The sequence below is a fragment of the Mustela lutreola genome, chromosome 12 (genome assembly GCF_030435805.1).
Source record: "Mustela lutreola isolate mMusLut2 chromosome 12, mMusLut2.pri, whole genome shotgun sequence".
Lineage (NCBI taxonomy): Eukaryota > Metazoa > Chordata > Mammalia > Carnivora > Mustelidae > Mustela > Mustela lutreola.
Window position 1 is genome coordinate 53,446,037 of NC_081301.1, and position 21,192 is coordinate 53,467,228.

Sequence of the window (21,192 nt, forward strand, 5' to 3'; positions counted from 1 at the left end):
CAGTACAGAGAGCTCAGAAGTAAATGCACTCATATATGGTCATTTAATTTATGACAGAAGAGCCAACAATATACAAATGGAAAAAGACAATAAATGGTGTTGGGAAAACTGGACAGCAGTATGCAAAAGAATGAAAATGGACCACTGCCTTATACCATGCTTAAAAAAATGAACTCAAAGTAAAGACTTGAATGTAAAACCCGAGATCATGAAACTCCTAGAAGAAAATGGAGGTGGTAAACTCCTTGACATTGGTCTTGGCAATGGTTTTTTGGATTTCACACCAAAAGCAACAAATGCAAAAATCAACAAAGTAAGACTATATCAAGTTAAAAAACTTCTACAGAGCAAAAGAAACAACAAAATGGAAAGGCAGTCTGTAGCATGGGAGAAAATATTTGTAAACCATATATCTGATAAGGGATTAATACCTAAGATATATAAGGTACTCTTACAGTTCAATAGCAAAGGAATCTAAATAATCTGATTTAAAAATGGGCAGAAGACTTGGCTAGACATTTCTCCAAAGAAGATGAACAAATGGCAAATAGATACAAGAATAGGTGCTCAACATCACTCATCATCAGAGAAATGTTGATCTAAAACACAAGAGGTATCACCTCCCACCTGTTAGAATAGCTCTTATCAAAAAGACAAGAGATAACAAATGCTGGCGATGATGTGAAGAAAATGCAACCCTTGTGAACTGTTGGTGAGAATGTGAATTGGCACAACCACTATGGAGATTCCTCAAAAAATTAAAAATAGAACTACCCTGTGATGTAGCAATTCCACTTCTGGGTGTATAGGAAATGAAAACAGGCTATTAAAGAAGTATCTATACTCCCATGTTTACTGCAACATTATTCACAATAGCCAACACATGGAAACAACTTAAATGTCCACTGATAGATGAATGCATAAGGAAAATGTTATATAAATATGTAATAGAATATTATACAGCCATGACAAGAAGGAATCCTGCCATTTGCAAATCATATATGGACCTTGAGGGTGTTAAGATAAGTGAAATTCATTAGGGAAAGACAAGTACTGTATGATCTCACTTATATGTGGAATCTAAGACCATTGAATTTGTAGAAACTCATAGGATAGTGGTTACCAGGGGCTGACGGGTGGGGGGAAATGGAGAGAGGGTGGTTGAAGGGTACAAACTTTCAGTTATAAAATGAATAATTTCCAGGAAGCTAAGGTACAGCATGGTGACTATAATTAATACTATATTGTATACTTTAAAGGTGATTTGAGAGTAGAATTTTAATGTTCCCACTATAACAACAACACAATGGTAATCATGTGAGGTGGATAATGTGTTAACTAAATCTTAAACTTATAATGTTACATGGCAGTTATATCTCAATAAAGCTGGGGGGAAAAGATTTATTGCATTAAAGGTATGCAGTTTGGTCTGTGACATAATGCTCAACGTAGAGCATTTTTGTCTTTTTGATTTAAGGCGATGTCAAAACAGCAGGTCAGCTAATTCCACTCAGTCCCACCTGTCACTTGATGTGTATGTCAAGTAGGCAGATGATTGACTGGCTCTTGTTTCGCCTTCATATGAAGGAGATGGTCTCTTTTTTATTCAAGCAGGACAAGGACTATTTATATGGGAGCAGTGATTTTAATCGAGGGAAGGTCTTGCTTACATTCATTGTAACTATATAAAGAACAGTCACGAAGTCCCGATGTATCCCGGTTAGCGGTTACCACCTTTCTGTTCTCCATGCAAATTTTAATCCTTCCCTATGATTTACGGATATCTGTATTTATTCTGATGGTAGACAGACACTACAGCAGCCCCTGATAGCTGATTCTTAGATCAATTGCACCGATCTCTTATTTGCTTTTCTGAGAAATAAACTATTGGGTTAAGGGTTAAGAACAAGTAGCTTGGGGAGAAGAAAAAAAAAAAAAAAATATATATATATATATATATATTTCATATTGACCTGTTCCATGTTGGTGTGTTCTAGCTTCGTTCTGGTGGAAAGACATGAAGGCTTTGCACATTAATTACGTGCAGGCCAGGCATCTAAGGATAGAACCAACGGCCGACCAGTTCATGGTGTATGTCACAGATGGGAAGCGACGCTCCTTGGAGATACCATTTCACATTATCATCAACCCCACGAATGACGAAGCTCCTGACTTTGTAGTGCAGAATATTACTGTAAGAGACATAACGGGATTTTCAGTTGCTTCTTTTTTAAATCATTTTCTGATTTTATTTTCACCTAGTTCATTTACATTGGTCCAGGTGCACTTAATACATTAAGTTGAAAAGGAATGGGGGAGAATAGTCACCTGTATTCTAGAATACAGTTACTTGAAGAATATTATTCTAGTAGTAATGATGGCAATTGCAAGCATATAGAATGCATGAATGGACTTATAGCTGCATAGATAAGAGGATGGAGTACTTACTAGGTTGTAGGTGGTATTTCGAGTCCTTTACATGTACTCATGGAAAGGCTTACAAGGCTTTTAGGGTGATGGTATTATTATGATTGCCTTTTAGTAACTGCAAAAATGAGACACAGAGAGTTTAATTCTGTGGCCCAAGATCACAGAGCTTGGAAATAATTGGCATATAGGGAATGGTACATAGAAGATTTGCCCCCAGGCAATTTGATTTTATAACATGCCCTCTAAACCAATGCTATCATGACAAGGACTCTTAATTCACATATATTAAGGCATCTTTTCATATAGCTATTTTTATTTTTTTAACTTTTATTTATTTTTTTAAAGATTTTATTTATTTATTTGACAGAGAGAGACACAGCGAAAGAGGGAACACTAGCAGGGGGACTGGGAGAGGGAGAAGCAGGCTTCCTGCTGAGCAGGGAGCCCATTATGGGACTCGATTCCAGGACCCTGGAATCATGACCCAAGTTAAAGGCAGATGCTTAATGACTGAGCCACCCAGGTGTCCCATATAGCTATTTTTAAAGATTTATTCATTTTGAGAGAGAAAGAGAACGAGAGGGAGAGAGAATGTGTGTATGAGCAGGAGGGGCTGAAGGAGAGGCAGAGAAAGAATCCTCAAGTAGACGGGTCATGATCTCGGGGTCCTGGGATCGAGCCCCACATTGGGCTCTCTGCTCAGTGGGGAGCCTGCTTCTCCGTCTCCCTCTCCCTCTGCCTGCCTCTCTGCCTGCTTGTGATCTCTGTCTGTCTCTCTGTCAAATAAATAAATAAAATATTTTAAAAAAAGATAAAACCATTTTTACATGATAATGTTTTTTAGTTTTATTTAAAAATTCATATAGATAGTTAAAATGACCATAATATCACTCCTCAGATAACATCTGTTGTCTTTAAAAACATAATAATAAAATATGTAGTTATACAAGTTAAAATATTGAGGAACATATGCAGTGAAATATGAAATATGACAGTCTCCCTCTTCTACAGCCTCTACCCATATCCACTCCCCATTGACTTTTTAGTAATTCCTCAGAAATAATTTGTGCAAATGCCAATAATATGTGTTTGTATGTGTGTGTGTATATATATGTTATATATATGCAATTTTTCTGTATTTACTTATAAGTCAGGGGTCATATTATACCTACTACTCTCCACTTTTTAGAAAAACCTAATTATGTATATTGGAAACCTTTCCATATCAGCATGTAGTCTTTTAAAACAATTCTGTATTTTACATACAATTATTTAATTCAGAAATATGTACAGCAAATCTTGATTAAATAGAGGAATACAGGCTTTGGAATAAGAGGGGTTTGGGTATTGCTGTTTACTGGCTGTAGGACCCTGTATAAGCTATTTCTCTCTGTACTTCTGTTTCCTTATCTGCAAAATGTGTATCAAATCCTTAAGGGGTAACCTTGTTGAACAAGATGGTCAGGCACATACTAGTCCCTTAGTAAATAGGTCTCATTTGTATTATTGTTAGGTTTACCATCTTTTTTCTGACATTTACCAAAGCAAAGATGATTTATTTTGAAGCCATTATCTAGCCTTATTTGTCACTGAAAATTATCAAATTCTAAATGCAAAAGTCTTTATTTGATTTGGATGGTCTACTGACTCTTAATGGTATCTGAGAGTCACCTCACCAAGAGACTTAAGACCCAGCTCCTGCCCTTCCCTTTCTCTTGGCATGTGGGTTCCTCTGGAGAGCACTTCAGTAATTACGAGAGAGAGAAGAAACTCTACAAATGATTCCTTCTATACTTACCTCTGTTGTCTTGTATCTATGCAGAGCTAGAGTTTCTGAAATAATTAGGCCACTGGGAAATTGTCCCTTGCCCTTCTCTGAAAGTAATCATGCTTTTTACCTGGGCACTCCTTAGAGAAGCTATTGGAGGGTATCAGATAGGGAGCCCTATATGTTACTGCCAGAGCTGGCTTTAAGTTTCAAGTGATTTTTTTTTTAATAGCCCTATTTATTATGCTTTCTTGGGGAAAATCTGTTTGTCTTGTAGAGAGTCAAGCTTCCATCAAGTTGGGCTGCAACTTGCCAAAAAATATGAGGTTTTAAGATGTCCTAATTCATTTCAAGTGGCTATACTAGTGAGTTTCTGCATTTTGTGCATATTGATCTAAACCTTTTATTTAGCATCTCAATAAATGAAATGTACAAAAAACGAATCTTAATTTTTCAGTGAAATTTCCCGGTCGTGTTGTGAAGTAATTTACCATCTGATAAATGAGAAAGGAATGAGCCGTATAGTGAGTCCCGGAGTCCTAAGCTTTTAGGAAGAAGGGTAATGAGAACATATTTTCAGTGGCTTTATGAAAATTTTTGGAGAAAAAGCCAAGCTACCATCAAAGATGATTTCATAGTTATATCACTGCATGTTAAATTATGATGCCATCTTTGTCTTTAATAGGGAAGGCCAGATACAAGAAAACCGACATCATTTTGGCCCAGGTATCAGCATGGCAAGTGATTTCTTCTTCACGCATGCGCAGTAGACGCTAGTCGCGGGGAGCCTCCCAGTAAGAGAGGCTTGAGAGAACGGGCATTTTAACAAACCTAAACTTTATGTATCCTTCAAGGCTTACATGGCCACTCTGCCCTGAAGACACTCCTGGTCTTCTCCACCCTTTTGCACTTCCTGTTTATCCATCTTTAGTATCGCTAGATAAATTTCTTGTTGTATTATAGTCACTGATGGACAGGCCTTCATGGTCTCATCTGACTTTGGATAGAATATTTCATTCCCCACAGCACGAGGCCCAGTGCCTTGCAGATTACCAGTCAGCATCTGTTCGATGGATACAGTCTGATTATTTAGGTCTTGCTTTGTTTCAAAAGACGAAACAGGTATTTCTTTGTTCTCTTCATTCTTGCTATGAGAAAAAGATCCAGACAGCTAAGTACCATGTCAAGTTCTAAATGGCTGGAGGCTACCTGAGATGAAAATCAGTCCGTTCTCTTTGAATTTAAAGGATTATGAAACCTGGAGTGGGGGCTGGGGGTAGGAGGAGTTTGAGGCATGAGGGTTGGGGAGAGGTGAGGGACCCTGAATTAAAATAAACACTGTTAGGCCTCCAAAAGCCTCCTTCTCAATTGTTGTTCATTGCAACTGAAGTACAGAAGGTTTTCCTGTGATGAGAACATAGAGAATGAGAATGAGAAAGAGAATAAAGAGAATGAGAAAATAGAAAAATGAGAAACATAAAATACCCCCAGTGCACATAGCAGACATCCATGCCATTTCCGAAGCAGAAACAAGAATTGTGAAAGCAGCAAGGTTCAGGAGGTTAAAATAACAGATTAGGATCTGAAGGTGAAAGGTCCACACTTAGTTTTACAGTTGAACTCTGTGACTTCCAGAAAGCAAGCATTCTTTTGATTGCTTTTGATTGCTTTTCCCCCGAGCTTTGAATTATGGGTTGGAGGGGATTGTGTGTGTATGTGTGTGTGTGTATCTTTTGTTCTTTAGGAAATGAATAAACTGCTTTGAAATCTTCAGAGAAAACATGAGAGAGATTAATAGATTTATTCTTTTCTTCTAAGCCCATGTTAAACCAGCCATTTCTTTTTAGGACTCATTACACACACATTTCATAGAAAATTTGTAATAGGATATCTTAAAATCATTTTTTTGAAGCAACTTGCTAAAAGAAAGACAAATGTTATTTTGACACAGCTGACATGCCGACTTGTTTTTGCTCAGGTGTGTGAGGGTCAGATGAAAGAACTGGATACCTCTGTCATCAGTGCTGCTGATCTGGACGTTCCCAACGACCCCTTGCTTTTCAGTGTCACTCGTAAACCACGCCATGGCCTCCTCATCAACAGGGTGCTTGGCAAAGACTTTCCGCAAAATATGCAGCCTGTCAACCCCGGCCAGAAGCATGAACTCGTTCAGAACTTTTCCTTGGAACTTCTCAAGAATGGTAGATCATGTTCCACTTCAATTCACTTATTGTTGTTGATTTAGTAATTTAGCCCAGAAAAGCTAATACTAAACCTCAGATACAGGAAGTGAAGAAATGGCATTCAACTACTTTATTCATTTTATCTCTCAAGAGTTTTCTCTGGGCTCTGGATTCATGTAGGGCATGAAGCCTCAGTTACAGATAGTGTGCAGTTGAAAAGGAAACAGTGTTTTCTTTCACTTTGGGAACATCACTAAAAATGACATTTGTGGGGTGCCTGGGTGCCTCAGTCGGTTGTCTGACTCTTGATTTTGGCTCAGGTCATGATCTCATGGTTGTGGGATCAAGCCCTGCATCAGGCTCTGCACTCAGTTGGAAGTCTGCTTGAGATTCTCTTTCTCTTCTCCCTCTACCTGTCCCCCTGCTCGTGCTCTCTCTCTCTATTTCTCTCTGTCCAATAAATAAATAAATCTTTAAAGAAAATGATATTTATGATTTGGGGTATTTTAGCTCCAACTTTTTCGCATCATAATAAAAAATTCCTTTTAAAACTATTGAGATCATGGACCCAAATTTGAAGAGATTTGTTGGCCAAAACTTCTATGTTCGGAACAAATATAGAACCAAATATAGAACATTACTCTCAGTGGAGATAATTTGTTCTTTAAGGAAATGACACATGGGAATAGCAGCCTGAATTATTTTTTAATTACTCTTTTTTTAAAAAATCAATTTTACCCTATTTTCCAAATATAAACATACTTTTAAATATTGGAGAAAAGGGCGGGTCTAGAATCACTGCATACTCTCTCTCCTTCCTGCCTTGGCCAGGTTAGCCAACACAGTGCCTTCAGAACCAGGGTAACCTCTGACCTCCCCAACCACCCACCCACCAGGCACTCCAGACCATCCCCTTCCTGGGCTGGCTCCTTTCAGCACCGGTTTAGCACTTTTCTACTTTCTACATTTCTCCATTCCCCAACAAGATTAAGCTCTCTGCCCCCAAGTTTATTTTGCAATGGCTGTGCCACATTGTGTCATGTTTGAATTTGAAAAGTTAATTCATATGTTACTTGGATTTTGTCAGTTGCAAAGAAACTCTGAGGGTTAAGTGATGATATTGCCAAAGCAATAACCGTGTGTATCGAATAATACAAATATGTTGTTACAGTGTTCTTCTTTTCAAATTTAGGACAAAGGAAAAGGAATAATCATTCAAATTGTACTCTCAAAGTCTGTTTTGTAATTCAGTTAAATATTATTACTTATTATATTACTAGGCTAAATAAGCATGCGTATTGGGTAAAGTTTGCACCATAGGATGATTTTGAAGAAAAAATAAATGGTTTACATAAATTAATGCTTTGGTCAATAACTTAGTAACATTCTCAGAGATTAGATTTTTGTCTTTTTCATTTATGGTTACATTTTAAAAATTTTTTCAGTATATTCTCAGATACATCCTCTAACCCTAAACATACAGAATTTATAAAACTACTGCCACATTATGTAATCTGGCTTTCTTTCTTAGCAACTATAAGAAGCTTCTTACTTTTTAAATGTTAATTGAAAACATGTTTGTGATAACTCCAGCTTTTCATTAGATGGGGGTGTTGCACTGTAAATTTTTTTACAACTATCTTCTATTTTTAAATATCCAGAGAGCTTTTCATTTCTTGATATTACAGGTTACATATAAATATGCTTTATGTATATTTTTGTAACATAAATCCTAGTGCACATCTCTTAAAATTTTTTTGCCATAAATTTTTATAATGAAATTACTTGGCAAAACAGGAGAGCATTTATAATACTTTTGGGGGAAAACTGCATGAACATGCTTAGTTTCCTAATCAAGAATGGATATATTTTTTAAACTTTTGTGAATTTTGTAGTCAATAACAGTCCCTCGTTTTAGTCTTAATTTGAAATTCTTAGAGTATGAGTAAGATTTACCATACTTTCATATTTATTGACTATATTTGTTTCACCTTTTTGTAAATTACTTGATAATGCCATTTGCTCATTTTTCTATTCATTTATACTAACTTATAAAAGATCATTAACTACTGATGTCTCATAATTTTGTTACATATGTTACCAGTAACTTTTTCCTCTTCTTATTTGCCTTTTAATTCATGTTCTTAAGTACAGAAATCACAAATTGTAAGTGGTGAAATTTATTGTTATTTTTCTTTATGTGGTTTTCTTTTGTTACTGTATTAGGAAGATGCTCTACATTCAGACATAAGATATTTACTTGTATTTTCTTCCAAATAATTTAAAACAGCTTTAATGAGATATAATTCACATGCCTTAATATCATAACAAATAACAATATAACAATATAAAACCTACCAATAACATCAAAAACCTACCATTCAGAGGTTTTTAGTATATTCATCATCACGATTAATGATTTTTTAGATCATAGAACACTTCCATTATCCCCCAAAAGAAATAAAATACTCATTAGCAGACATTCTTATCCCTTTCTTCCTCAACCCTTGGCAGCTAGTAACCTATTTTTTTGTCTCCACAGGTTTATTTATTCTGACGTTGCAGAATCATATAAATAGAACCTATGAGCTTTTGTAACTTCTATTTAACATAATGTTTTTCTTTAGCAATGTTTTCAAGGTTCATCTATATTGTAACATGAGTCAGTACTATGCCATTCCTTGTTATTGCCAAATACTCTATTGTATGGACATAGCACATTTATTTAATCTGTTCATCAGTTGATGGATGTTTGGGTCACTTCCACTACTTTTTAAAAAATATTTATTTATTTATTTATTTATTTGTCAGAGAAAGAGCACAAGCAGGGAGAGCAGCAGGCAGAGGGAGAAGCAGCCTCCCTGCTGAGCAGGGAACCCCATGCAGGACTTGATCCCAGAGTCCTGGGATCATGGCCTGAGCTGAAGGCAGGTGTTTAACTGACTGAGCCACCCAGGCATCCTGTCCTTTCACTTTTGACTGTGAACATTCATGTATATATTTTTGTATGGATATGTACCTTCATTTGTCTTGGGTCTGTATCTAGGAGTAGAATTGCTGGGTCATATAATAACCCTATGTTTAACATTTTGAGGAACTGCTAAACTGTTTTCCAAAGTAGTAGCATCAGTTTACATTCCTACCAGTAATGTATGAGAGTTCCAGTTTCTTTGCATCCTCACCAAAGTTTGTTACTGTCTATCTTTTTATGATAGTCATCCTAGTAGGTGTAAGATAGTATCTCATTGTGATTTTTATTTCATTTCCCTAATAGCTAATAGTGTTGAGCATCTTTTCATGAGTTCATTGACTATTTGTCTATGTCCTGACATCCATCTTCTTTGGAAAAATGTCTACTCAAATCTTTTGCCAATTTTGTAATTGGGAGTAATTTTATCATTGAGTTGTAAGAGTTCTTAATGTGTTTGGGATACTAGACCCTCCTTTATCAGGTATCTGATTTGTAAATATTTTCTCCACTTCTGTGGGCTGTTGTTTTACTTGCTCAATAGTATCATTTGCAGTCCCAAATTTTTAATTTTCATGAGATCTAAATTACCTTTTGTTTTGTTTTGTTTTGGTCACTTGTGCTTTTGGTGTCTTGCCTAGAAATCATTGCCTTACTCAAAGTCACAGAGATTTACTTGTGTTTTCTTCTAACAGTTTTTCTAGTTTAGCTCTCACGTTTAGGTCTATTATCAATTTTGAGTTAATTTTTGTATGTAGTGTGAGGTAGGGATCAAACTTCTTTTTATTGTCTGTAGCTTTTGAGTTGTGTCTGCACTATTTATTGAAAAGACCACTCTTTCCTCATTGAAAGTTTCTGTGCTCTTGATGAGAATCAGTTGCTTGTAAATGTACAAGTTCATTTCTGGACTCTTCTATTAGATTAATCTATGTGTCTGTTCTATGCCAGTTTCACACTGTCTTGATGACTATAGTTTTATAGTAAATTTTGAAAATGAAAAATGTGAATCTCCAACTTTGTTCAAGATTGTTTTGGCTATTCTGAGTCTCTTGCATTTTCATGTGAATGCTGTGTAGGTTTTTGAAAAGTAGTTTTATATAAGTTTTTCTTCATCTAGGATTTATTTTGGTTCTTGTCTTGAGGTCGATATCTAAATATAATTTTCCCCAAGTAATGAACCATGTTCTCATACAGTGTATTAAATGATATATGCTATCCTCACTGATGTCTAAATGAGATCCTTATCAAATACTTAAGTATTTAAATATGAATTTTTACCCAATTAAGAGGACAGTCTTTTACTTCATAAAACAGTTTAATTTCACCCAATTGCACTGACTAATGAACTCTTGGTGATATTAATACCTTGGAAATTAAAAAAGATTATGTGTGTTTTGAAACAGCTTAATCATAAGAAAGATTTACTTTCTCTCTCCCTTTTTTTCCCTGCTTCTTCCAGGAATGAAGTTGGTGTATGTGCATGATGACTCAGAGAGCCTTGCTGATGACTTTACAGTCCAGTTGTCAGATGGGAAACATAAGATATTAAAAACCATTTCAGTGGAGGTCACCCCAGTTAATGATGAGAAACCAACGCTGAACAAGTAAGCTCCCTGAAAAGAGTCCCTTTCAGATGTTCTAGAAAATTTTGTGGTCTGGAAGACTAGGTGCAAATGTCATGTGTGTCTTCCAGGGAGAAACAAGACTTTGACGGCTCTTGTCTATCGACTCGTCCCACCTACTCGTAGAACTTTTAGTTCAAATGTTCCTGTAACATCTCCCTAGTTATTTGATTTTCCTCTGAAAGTTCTAGTTAGAGGTAAATAATTAAGAATGACTGAGCCTATTGTATGGAATGAAGAGTGTCCTAGGTATTTAAACACCTGTACACACACATACACACACACATACACACACACATACACACACCCCAAAGTGCAATAGATTATGTATAGACTTAACTAGCATGTGATAATATTAACAGTAGACAGTCCTCCCCGTGGATTCGATCAAACTTTTAACCTGGAGTGGCTGAGTTTAACTTATAAATGCCATCGCTTTTGTCATCTACGTATTTCATGATCCACCAGTCCTCTATGTTCCATCAGGGTCAATACTCTTTTCCCACCTGGTATCAAAATGATCACTTAAGTGATCGTTTAAAAATTCTGAGCTGATTAATTGCAAACCATCTCGGTGACTCCCTCTGTAACTGATCAGTGTGATCATAGAGTAAAGCGTCTTTGTCAGATACATTTCTACAGCTCCAGCCATGGCTCGTATTACTGGCCACCACACACAGCTGGACCAGGGCAAAACTTGAGGAGGCCCATCTGTCTGGTGCTGGATGCGGAGAAGTGTCTGCTTCTTTTGATGATCGTTTTTTGGAGAATTGCATCTCAGACATCAGTTCCACTAAAAGTCCGCAGCAGAATTTTCAGTTTTCTGGGATCTAGCTGGACTGTTGGACTGGGATGACCCTGATTTACAAAAATGAAAATAGGAAGAGTATTGTGATAATTAGGAACCCCCCCTTTTTTTTAAATTTTAAAGATTTTGTTTATTTATTTGACAGAGAAAGAGATCACAACTAGGCAGAGAGGCAGGCAGAGAGAGAGGGAAGCAGGATTCCTGCTAAGCAGAGAGCCCGATGCGGGTCTCAATCCCAGGACCCTGGGATCATAACCTGAGCCGAAGGCAGAGATTTAACCGACTGAGCCACCCAGGCACCCAGGAACCCCCTTTCTAATGACCTCACTGTATCTAAGAGAATGGGAGGGAGGGGCAAACGGGCGTTTATTAACAGACACTGTATTGGATCTTTTAATGGACATTTCCTTAAATCCTCACCACAGTTATGGGAAGTAGGTATTATCCTTGCTCACAAAATTGAGACCAGACAGGTCAAATAACAAGGTGTCACTCAACTCTGATTTCCTGTTTCGTGATGCATTCTTTTTTTTTTTAACTAACATATAATGTATTATTTGCTTCAGGAGTATAGGTCTATGAATCATCAGTCTTACACAATTCACAGCACTCACCATAGCACATACCCTCCCCAATGTACATCACCCAGCCAACCCATCCTTCCCAACCCCCTCTACTCCAGTGACCCTCAGTTTGTTTCCTGAGATTAAGAGTCTCTTGTGGTTTGTCTCCCTCTCTGGTTTCATCTTGTTTCATTTTTCCCTCCCTTCCTCTATGATCCTCTGTCTTGTTTCTCAGCTTCCTCATATCAGTGAGATTGTATGATAATTGTCTTTCTCAGATTGACTTATTTCACTCAGCATAATACCTTTGAGTTCTATCCACGTCATCTCAAATGGCAAGATTTTTTTGATGGCTGCATAATATTCCATTGTATATATTTACCACATCTTCTTTATCCATTCATTTATCGATGGACATCTAGGCTCTTTGCATAATTTGGCTCTTGTGGACATTTCTCCTATAAATATTGGGGTGCACATGTCCCTTTGGATCACTACATTTGTAACTTTAAGGAAAATACCCAGTGGTGCAATTATTGGGTCATAGGGTAGCTCTATTTTCAACTTTTTGAGGAATCTCCATCCTGTTTTCCAGATTGGCCGCAGCAGCTTGCGTTCCCACCAACAGTGTAAGAGGGTTCCCCTTTCTCCACATCCTTATCAACACCTGTCGTTTCCTGAAAAATATGGACCGGTTCATGAATTTGCATGTCCTCCTTGTGCAGGAGCCATGCTAATCTTCTCTGTATCGTTTCCATTTTAGCATAAGTGCTGCTGAAGTGAGCACTGTCAACCTCTTTGTAAGTGGGGATAGTAACAGTATCCTTTTCATAGGGTGGTTGCAAGGATTAAATGAATTAAAATATGTAAAAGTATTTGAAAGATTGGCTAGTACACAGGAAGTGCTCCTAGGTGCTAGTTATTATCATTATTAGGAGCTATTCTCACCCTAAAACCACGAAGATGACCCAGTTCCTCATTTATTTCAGTGCCAATCTATTTAGAAGAATAGTTTGTGCTTTGTCCATTTCTGCCCAATCTCTCCCACTTTATTAAAGCTGCTCACTTAAAAGTTACCCTTGGCCTTCCTATTGAATTGAATGGCTCGTCTTTCCTTGCTGGACCTTATTAGAGCATTTGCCTCCATTTCTTTGGAATACCTTCTAGATGCTATAGTAGATGCTTCCAGAGTTCTGGGCCACGCTCCCTCAGTCCCCTGCTCCGTGATTGTAGTTGCTCTCGTGGTGGGACACATCAGGCTCACTGTCAGGGTCACATTACCAGTGCCATGGTTCATCACTGCATTTGCCATGTTGCTCAGGGCTTTCTGTGAAGCAGCATTGGCTCATTTGGCCCATTTGATCCAGACACAGCAAAAACACTCTGACAGTAGCTCTTAACCTATGGGAGCTAGTGCAGAAGTAAATGTCCCACACTCCCACCCTTCAGAAGCACAATTTTTTTTAAAAAAAGATTTTATTTATTTGAGAGGGAGAGAGAGAAATAGGGAGATAGAGAATGGGCAAAGAGGAGAGGGAGAAGCAGACTCCCCAGGAGCCTATAATGCAGGGCTCGACCCTGGGATCATGACCGGAGCTGAAGGCAGATGCTTAACCAACTGAGCCACCCAGGTGCCCCAGAAGCACAAATTTTTTTTTAATAATTTGGGGGTTTATTTATTTATTTATTTATTTATAAAAAGATTTTGTTTATTTGCCAAAGAGAGAGCACCAACAGAGGAAATGACAAGCAGAGGGAGAGAAAGAAGCAGGCTCCCGTTGAGCAGAGAGCCCGATGTGGGACTCGATCCCAGGACCCTGGGACCATGAACTGAACCGAAGGCAGAGGCATAACCCTCTGAGCCACCCAGGTGCCCCCCCCACCAGAAGCACAATTTGAAGCATATTCTCTATGGTTCTTCAAAGGATCCCCAGAAGCCCTGAGTCCATAGCCATAAACACCTTTCATTGCCTTACTCCTCCTGCTCTGTCTCGCTCCTCATTCCTCTCTCTTGTTTCCTGGAATCACTTCCCAAATAAATCACCTGCACCATGGTCCTTGTCTCATGGTCCCTTTTGGGGTAACACAGACTATGACATACTGCCCTCTCCTTTGTCCCCTCTGATATCTAATTCTGGTAACTTTCTCCTACGAGCTTATTATCTTCTTCATCACATGGGCTTCCTTCCTGTTTTGATTAATCTATTAATGGTACCACTCACCTCCAGAATCAACCAGTCAGCTGATTCATTAGCCTTCAAGAGGAATGGGATTCATATCTTCCAGGAAAGAGGTGGGCAAAAATCACCTCCTTCTGCCAGGGAAGATGTTAGCTCTGGAGAGGCAAAAGAGTCACCAAGTACAAGAGGTTAGAAGTGAGGTGTCTGGGCTCTGGCTTGTCAGCAGAGAGCCTGGAAGCTACTAGAACACCAGTTGATGCTACTGAAATGTCCTTTATCTGCATCCCAAGGAAACTTCATCGGTTTTTATGGGAAACCAAGCAGTCAGGTTGGACAGCTTTTGGCCTTGTGTGGTGACCCAAACTGAAAGCTAGAAACAAAGGTGGAAAGAAATCCCTTCCTCACTTGGGTGAGACAGAGGAAATGGCCGTATTGGCTGGGAGAGGAGTAGAGGACAGTAGCAGTATTTACAGCGAAAGCAGCAGCTGCTCATCCCTGCCGTGTCTTCAGGGGCTAACCTGGCAGGTGTGGCACTTGGAAAAAACAATCGCTGTGAAGGGAACGCTGTCTACCCGGAATGTTATCAGGGAAAGGGAGGGTAATGTAGGGGGCCATGGATGGCCTAAGTGTCACCGAACTCGTAACAATGCTCGTAACAGTGCTTCAAGAAGGTACCAGAACCTGGGGGACTAAGCCAGTCTGTCTCTTTAAGTAAGTTTTTATCTGTAAAATTTGAGTGATACTGTCTTGCTCACTTATGTCATGGAGCTGTTGTTGTAGCAAGTGAAATATTGGAAATAAAACCGTTCTATAAAATAAATTACAACAGAAGATGGTGAAGTGCAATGCATAGAAACAAGCAGAAGTCTTTAATTACTTCACACCATGTTCCCTGTGACTGCCTAGTTGCCTTTTAGGGCTTTGACGTGTAAAGTGAAATGAGAGCCTGTTTCACGAGCCCGACTCATCATTTTCGGTACCTTGGATAGGGAACAGCATTCCCTAGCTGTTGAAGATTGCGAACTGTGATAGTCCTTGTGAATGCACCCTGCAGAAGCGATGCCTTCTATTTTCCTATCAACCTAGACATCTTCCTTTCTACAGGAAGGCTGAAATTACCATGAAAATGGGTGAAACGCGTATTATTTCTAGTGCCGTGCTTTCAGCCATAGATGAAGATTCACCCAGGGAGAAGATTTACTATTTGTTCGAAAGGCTTCCCCAAAACGGGCAGCTTCAACTTAAGGTTGGTGGTCTTTTTACTGTTCTTTTTCAAAACTAATGTAGCAGGTATACATTTTCTTAGTACACAGATTTCTATAACTGAAGCTATTCTCTAATAACCATATTTTGCCCAGAGGTAAAAAATTTAATTTTCTTAGTTTGGGGTGAACTTACATCATGCTAAATTTTCTTACTCGACTCAGGGCAAATTCAAACACTATCAAGATTCTTCATTATTTCGCCTCCACTGGGATCATACCTAAATTTTGGGAGAGTTGGGTGGCTGGGGTAAAGCAAGTTGTCTAATTGCTGATGAGAACCATGCATCCTTTGAGATATCTTCATCCCCCCCAGATTTAAAAAAAAAATTTAAATAGAGTTTATAGAGCACTTATTGTGGATATTAACAAACTGATTCTGAAGTTTGTATGGAGAAGCAAAATTCACAATATAGTGAACAAACAGGAAAACAGAGTTAGAGGAATGGGACTATCTGGCTTTAGGACTCACTATAAAGCTGCATTAATTCAGGTAGTCTGGATCTGATGAAGGAACAGATGAATAGATCAATGAAATAGAATAGAAAACCCAGAAGTAGACCCTCATGAAAATACAGTCCACAGATCTTTGGCAAAGGAGCAAAGGCAATACAATGGAGAAAAGATAGTCTTTTAACAAATGGTGCTCACCGATCTGATTCAGACTGTGCTTGATGCCCAAGGAGGAGCCCAACTCACATGATAGATCAGTCGCTTGAAAAGGTCCCATGAGTAATCCATCAAAATGTTTGTTTGAATGATGGATGACGTCTAGCAACAACCACTGCCAGCCATCCCCAATGCGATTATTTGACTGAATGCTTAACTTTTAGTATAATGTCAGCACAGTCCTAGAAGAGCAGTGAGGATTCATTCTGCGTGGAACAGCTTGATTATCTTAGATCATAGGCACCATAGAGAATCGGAGTGAAGAGCAATCACTGATTTAAATTGAGGTACAGCTGTGTCCTTATTTCATTTCAAAGAGTAATGAAGCAGAAATGCAGTGAGAGCTCACGCATTTGGGTAGCATGGGAAGTGAAGGGTTTGGGGTATGTGGAAATGCAGATGGGTCCAGCTTCCCGGTATGACACCACATCATTCTTTCCCAGCTCCTTTGGGCTTTGCCAAGTCTCTCCAAGACCAGGGACTGGGACTCTAGGACTCCTGGACTTTCCCAAGGGTTCTTGTGTTCTTGTTGATTTTCTGTAGTTTGCACCACCTTGAGTCTGACTCTTATTTTCTTCCTCTTTGGAGGCTTGCAAATGATTTTGTCAAGCCAGAGCCAGCATTTGGGAGTGTAAATGGAGAATTGCATGGAGATGGGAGATAGGAAAAGCTATCTTTTTCTGTATTTACTTTCTCAGAAAGATGACAAACAAAGAAAGTTAAATAGAAGGCAGGTCATCCGGTTTGAAACCTGAAAGAGTCTGTTTTAAAAACTAAATCTGGAAATAGGTTTAGGATGGAAACACATAATGACCTTAAATATTACAACATAACTAACTTTCACCCAGTGAGCCCTGGGGCAGAACATACCTCTGTACAAACATCAGATGAACAGATATATTAAAGAAGAGGAAACTTTATCAAAGAGGATGTAAAGAGAAGTGGTAACACAGTGGTGGTGGGGTGGGGCGGTGAGGCATTTTTGCCAGGAGCTGGGGGTCTATAGAATAATGTGTCAAGGAAAAAAAAAAATCCAAGGATTTAAATTTCTATTTTAGTCTCTTAAACCAGACAAGGAAAAGTACAGGATTATATTGTACAAAAAATTTGTAAGATGACATTTTTCTTGAATTTTGTCAAATGACTTTCATGAGCTATTCTTGAGGAAAGTTATGTATCTTCAGAGAATAACAAGAAAATTAGTATAAATCAGATACAGATTTATTAATATTGTGTTTTGAATACTCTCAGTTGTCAGTTCCCCCAGCATAAGAACCTCTTTTAATTGAGGATACCACAATTTCTGCACTGAGTTCGGTACAGAATATGTGCTTACCTGATGTTAGCATGTTTTTTAGGAGATATTGATAAAAAAATAATATATGATATTTGCAGTTATGTTTCTTTGCTGACTCGATATAAACAGAATGATCGGGATCTTGTTAATTTTCTCTGGGCCTCAATAAAGCTGGGAAATGTACTGGGAGTAAATACATCCATCTTATTTTTGTTTTATCTAATTCAGATAAGTCCAGTGATAAACCAGTTTGAAAAAATAGGTTTGATTAATTGTATGATGATAGAAACTAAAAATAAAAAAAAAGGAACCCTCAAATGAAACATATTTAATTTTTAAAGAATCAATTTCAGGAGCTCGATTACCCACCTGCTCTCATTAATTGGAATATCTAATCAGCTGTGATTACTCATGATAAATACCTTGGAAGTAGCGCCACTGTTGAATTGCCACAAGACTGTCACAAATCTTTTGGTTGAAGGTAGTTTTCTCCCAAGGTCTTCATTTGTTTTAATGTATTTCTTTGAAAGGAAAAAAAATAAGATAAAATGGCAAAAAAATAAATTGAATCTGGAGTTTCCCTGAAATATTATTTCTCTTGGAGGCTTACAGGGAGTATAGGAAATATCAATTAACCTAACTTGTAAAGAGGGGTGCCTGGGTGGCTCAGTGGGTTAAGCCACTGCCTTTGGCTCAGGTCATGATCTCCGTGTCCTGGGATCGAGTCCCGCGTCAGGCTCTCTGCTCAGCGGGGAGCCTGCTTCCCCCTCTCTCTCTGCCTGCGTCTCTGCCTACTTGTGATCTCTCTCTGCCAAATAAATAAATAAAACCTTAAAAAAAAAAAAAAAACCCAACATAACTTGTTAAGAAAAAAACATGGGTGGCTGACTAACTCTGGCACCTTTCAGATGGGGAGGGACTGGGTCCCTGTCTACCCCGGCATGAAGTGCACTCAGGAGGAGGTGGACCTGAACTTGCTGAGATACACGCACACCGGAGCCATGGATTCCCAGGATCGAGACACCTTTACTTTCTACCTCTGGGATGGTGACAACAGATCACCAGCACTGGACTGTCACATAACCATCAAGGATATGGAAAAAGGTAAAAACATCTCTCTCAATATTTATTGGGACCAAGTTTTAGAACCAGAAGTGAGCTGCTGTAAACACTCAAAGGTTTTCAACTAAATCCTCCTTCCTTCCTTCCTTCCTTCCTTCCTTCCTTCCTTCCTTCCTTCCTTCCCCCTCTCCTCTCTCTACCTCCCTCTCTTTTTTCTTTTTCTTTTTTTTAAAGATTTTATTTATTTATTTGACAGACAGAGATCAGAAGTAGGCAGAGAGAGAGAGGAGGAAGCAGGATCCCCGCAGAGCGGACAGCCCGATGCGGGGCTCGATCCCAGGACCCTGGGATCATGACCTGAGCCAAAGGCAGAGGCTTTAACCCACTGAGCCACCCAGGCGCCCCTACCTCCCTCTCTTTTTGACTTTCTTTCTTCTATCCCTTGTACCTGAAATTCCATCTCTTATGATTTGCCCCCCTGACTCCTCACCTGCCCTGCCTGGGAGCTCTGAGGCTCGTGAGAGTAGCCCATCAATTTGTCGTTTTTAGAATTTCGAGAGCCTATTGGAAATCCAGCCTTGCCCACAACATGGCAGCCTGGGCTGCTTTAAGAGTCAGGGTTTTCTGTTACAAGTAACATTTTACCAAATCAATACAAAAACTCTAATTTTCTCTTCAGGAAGAGAGTTGTTACTTGAAAAACAAAGTCTCAGGGGAAAAACATTTCCAATATAATTACAAAAAGAAATAAAAACATATTTTAAAATTTAGAGCTCAAAAAAGGAACTTTGTCATTGAAAAGGTTAGACTGTTGCTCGTTTTCACTGTGAAAGTGTTAATACCAGCTCTCTCAGGGGAGAACACGAGGAGATACTAAGCTGCTCTTGCATGAAGCAGACCCATTCGTGTAATGGGACTCAGCAGCATCTAAGCGGGAGAAGGAGGAGGGTGAAAAAATACTGGGAAGAAAACTCAACAAGGCAAAGTGTAAGCTTTAATGTTACGCAACTCTCACCACCCCAAAGCGTTGCTTAGAGTTTATGTGAGGAAGACACAATTCATTTCTTGTTCATCTGCACCATCCCAGAGTCTCTATATTCTTAGGACCAAGCATATTCTTGGATCTTCGATACATTTTTGATTGACAGAATGCTTCCCTTTTTGCCTTACTGCCAGGAAGCTCAGAGGACGGCGATCTTACATCACCTGTATGATCGAGATCCAGCAGTCCTGAATTTTTCTCTTTTCAGTTGCCATCAGCTTGATTGATTTTGAGATGTTTATTTGGGGTTCTAAAATAACATATTTTATTAGTTTGTTTCCCAGTTGTAAAATATGTTCCTTGAAGATGGCCAATAAGTGACCCTTAGAGAAGCTAGATATGACTGTATGCATTTCTTTCTTTCCATAAAGTAAAGGCTACTACGTTCATCATCAGTGCATGTTCAAGCAAAATGTAATGCAAGTCCTGTGTCGTGGAGATGGCTAATGTGTTAGGACAGACTGCTCTTAGCTGAGATGGCTAATGTGTTAGGACAGACTGCCCTTGGCTAAGCACAGTGCATTCACGGGGTGGGGGAGGGGGGAGTTCTGCTCTACACAACCATCTGGGGATTTTTTCCAACTAGAGGATCCTTCCTGACTGAAGGCCTTGGAGACTCTCCGGAAGTGAAACACGGAGGAAAATGAGAGGATGCCTAGCCCGGGCTTGGAGGCACTTGTCTTCTGCACCTTCCAGTGTCTGAATGCCACATTAGGGGAGTCTGAGCAGTGGAAACTCTAGTGGTGTGCCCAGGAAATGAGGCTGGTGAGCGCCTGGCCATTCTCTGCTGGAACTGACCTGTGATTCTTGTCCGAAAGGATTCATGAAACTTATATCAAACAGATATTTTAACCTACTAGCATTTTCAGAAGTTCCAGATTCCTTTTCTTTGCTCCTTTTTACATCATGGTGTGTTTTACATCTATAGAGTGTTTTTTTTTTTTTTTTTTAACTTAGTGTGAATTTTCTCAGGTTGTAGCATAACTTGAGAACTGTCATTGTTCATCTCTGAATAAAACTACACTGAATATTTAAACTAAACCGTAACCCTAACATCGAGCATCTAGATTGCCTCCATTTGAGAGCGATTATAAATAACATCGGGCCTTCCATTGTTCTGTGGCTTGTGATTTGCACAGTGGCAAAAATGATATGAGTTATCTTTGAGAGAAGCTTAAAGGGACTTCATCTAACAGTTGACCTTGAACCGTACTCTGCTGTCACTGTGCTGAAAAACTGCGTTGAGAGAAAGCCCAGATGCTCTTCCTCCCCTCAGATCCATCTTCTGCTCCTGGTGAAACATTCTGTAGGTGATTTTTATGTCCTGGGCTTTGTTCA

At 38.8% G+C, this 21,192-nt stretch overlaps 1 protein-coding gene and 1 non-coding gene across 2 annotated transcripts in view; one reads left to right on the plus strand and one right to left on the minus strand.

Annotated features, from left to right (window-relative positions):
- FREM1 (FRAS1 related extracellular matrix 1) overlaps nucleotides 1–21,192 on the plus strand; it is a 181,421-nt gene that overhangs the window by 105,042 nt on the left and 55,187 nt on the right. The window contains exons 19-23 of the mRNA XM_059142310.1: nucleotides 1,998–2,194; nucleotides 6,177–6,399; nucleotides 10,809–10,953; nucleotides 15,627–15,768; nucleotides 18,659–18,854. Of these exons, the coding sequence (XP_058998293.1) occupies nucleotides 1,998–2,194; nucleotides 6,177–6,399; nucleotides 10,809–10,953; nucleotides 15,627–15,768; nucleotides 18,659–18,854 (903 nt within the window). The remainder of the gene's footprint in view (nucleotides 1–1,997; nucleotides 2,195–6,176; nucleotides 6,400–10,808; nucleotides 10,954–15,626; nucleotides 15,769–18,658; nucleotides 18,855–21,192) is intronic.
- On the minus strand, nucleotides 13,023–13,129 carry LOC131813280 (U6 spliceosomal RNA). The gene has a single exon (XR_009346706.1). It is a non-coding gene; the product is annotated as a U6 spliceosomal RNA (small nuclear RNA).